General features: G+C 44.4%; 1 protein-coding gene across 4 annotated transcripts in view; it reads right to left on the bottom strand.

The window, feature by feature from the left end:
* LOC306914433 (FHF complex subunit HOOK-interacting protein 1A-like) overlaps positions 1-2500 on the bottom strand; it is a 30330-nt gene that overhangs the window by 16098 nt on the left and 11732 nt on the right. For all 4 annotated transcript variants that reach the window (XR_013788681.1, XR_013788682.1, XM_079491448.1 and 1 more), the window contains one exon: positions 2342-2500. This exon is cut by the window's right edge and continues 69 nt beyond it. Coding sequence is in view for 2 of the 4 variants with exons in the window: in XM_079491448.1 (XP_079347574.1) it covers positions 2342-2500 (159 nt within the window). In the remaining 2 variants the exon portion in view is untranslated. The remainder of the gene's footprint in view (positions 1-2341) is intronic.

Raw genomic sequence — 2500 nt, 5'->3', positions numbered from 1 at the left:
TGTCTATATACATACATTCATGAATCCACTTGCTGACCCGCTGAAAGTATTGGGCAATTTTTTTATAGGGGTTTCTTGTGACCCTACCATTAACATCCTATGGCAGGCAAAAATGTCAAAAATGTCAAACTTTCCTTTTGCTTTAAGTAGCATGTGACATGACATGGGTTTTCATGATTCTGAATCCATTCCAAGCATTAGTTTTGCACAAAATACACTCCGTGGGCCATAGACATTGTGACAAATGTGATGAGGTCAGCACATTTTGGGCACATTTGGGCAAGTGGCTATGGCTGCTTTTAGCCCAAGGAGTGTATTTTGTGCAAAACTAATGCTTGGAATGGATTCAGAATGATGAAAAACCCCTAGTTTGACATGTCACATGATACTTAAAGCAAAAGGAAAATTTGACATTTTTGCCAGCCATATGATTATAGGGTGTACCAAAACTCCTGGAGGGGGCGTCAACATATGTGTCACGTGGTAGCGGCCGCCATACTTGCTGGCTTGTCTGGTTTGTTTACATTGAGCGACTATCCGTGTGCTTGTATACGTTCTTTTTTTAAACTGACCTCACAATGGTGCAGACTTGCTCAGTAAATAAGTGCCACAGCAGGTCGCGTCGAGGGAATGAGCCAGAAAACGGAATTAGATTTTCAGCTTTCCAGCATGGAGACAGCATCAAGGAACCCAGATTGACGAGTTTACAAAAAGACGTAGAATGGCTTGGATCTCGGCTGTACGGCGCACGGGCGCAGAGACATAACGTTCAACAAAGTATCTAAGCACAGCCGTGTTTGTTCACAACATTTTCCTTGTCCTTGTAATGTATTTGGGCCCGACGTTCTTTCTATCCATCCTGGTGTTGGTTCACTATGTTGTCGCCAATAACAAGCTCAATATTTACAAAAACATACCACGTCACTCTATTCTGAGTGATGTGGGCTAGAATTGAATGCCCACGAGAGGGCCGTCCCTAGCTTTTCAGACGCCCGCCCCCTCTTGGTGACGTACACGTTTTCACACGCTATAGGGTCACAAGAAACCCCTATAAAAAAGATTGCCCAATACTAACAGCCGGTCAGCAAGTGGATTCATGAATGCATGTATATAGACAATATTTTAGGCCAATAAAAAAGACTATATACCAAATTTCCCACTTTAAACAAAAGAAGCCTGTCGACTGCCGGACTATAAGCTAAGAACCTAATATCCGTCTAACAGTGGGATAATGATACTATGCATATAGTATACACTATAGAGTGCTATGTCTAAATTAAAGTCAAATCAAGACAATATTGTAGGTGGTGGTGTAGATGGTTTATGCTGTACAGTACATCAGTGGTTCTCAAACTTTTTCATGTCAAGGACCCCCAAATAAGCCCGCAGACACTATTTGAAAAGATATGCCAGGAACCCCCATAGCAGTGATTCTCAACCATTTCAATTTCAAGGACCGGCCAGTTTGACCGGCATTAGTCTATGGACCCCCATTTAATGGCATTTCTATCTCTGGAACCCTGATTAATATTGTAGAATCATTGTTAATTTAACTCTGAGAGTGTTCCATTTTGTAAACTCTCAGAGTTACAGACCCACAAGGGTCCATTTGGTTCCTAACTATCATTTAGCTGGGGACCCCCTGGAACTCCCTCAAGGACCTCTGGAGGTCCCCGGACCCCACTTTGAGAACCACCATGTACATGATATCATGGAGAGAAGTAGAATAAATACCAGTCATATCAGTGTTATCAGACCCTAGTTATGCTCTCTCTAGCTGCTACAAGGACAAGCTGAACCAAAGACAGACAGACTGTACCAAAACAATCACTATCAGGCCTAGCGGAGACATTCTTGACTCTTAAAATCTACAAAATGTCAAGTCACAATGTGTTTGTGAGTAGATGGATCCTTGTTCTTTTCATTTTCCCAAAAAATATATATTAAAAATAAATGAAAAATCACACCTGTGTGAACTGAGCGGTACTGTACTGTACTGTACTGTGCTCTGTACTGTACTTTGATTATTTTTGGAAAAGATCTTCGAGAAATGACAGAGTTACCGTGTGGGGGTCCCCGGAACATCCAGACCCCCAGGAACGCGCCCAGGGGGGCGGCCCGGTTCCGGCGAGCCTACCTGTGTCCGAATCGGTCGAGAAATGAACATCGGCGTTCTGATCAAAACCATGGAGAGCGCCGTAGATGCAGAGATAATAGCAAGATTTGTCGGCCTGTAAACAAGGAAGTGAAAGGCTGCGTGCGCACGCAAACCATGTCTCGGAGCTCTGAACAAGGCGTGTATACACGTTTTTTTAGCCTCATAAGTGTTAAGTGTTAATACCAGTGTTGGGTCCGGCGGCGGCGCAGGAGGCCAGCAGGGTCATCAGCGGCCTGAGCACAGCCTTGTGATGGAGGAGCGGCTGTCTGGCCTGGCTCAGCAGCATCTGGTACATCCTCAGCTGCTCCACCTTCAGCTCCTCCGTGAACTGTCTCCGAAGAC

The sequence above is a fragment of the Electrona antarctica genome, assembly GCF_951216825.1.
Source record: "Electrona antarctica genome assembly, chromosome: 21".
In the NCBI taxonomy this organism is placed as follows: Eukaryota; Metazoa; Chordata; class Actinopteri; order Myctophiformes; family Myctophidae; genus Electrona; species Electrona antarctica.
Note: the sequence above shows the minus strand (reverse complement) of the source record. Positions and strands in the feature narration are given on the sequence as shown.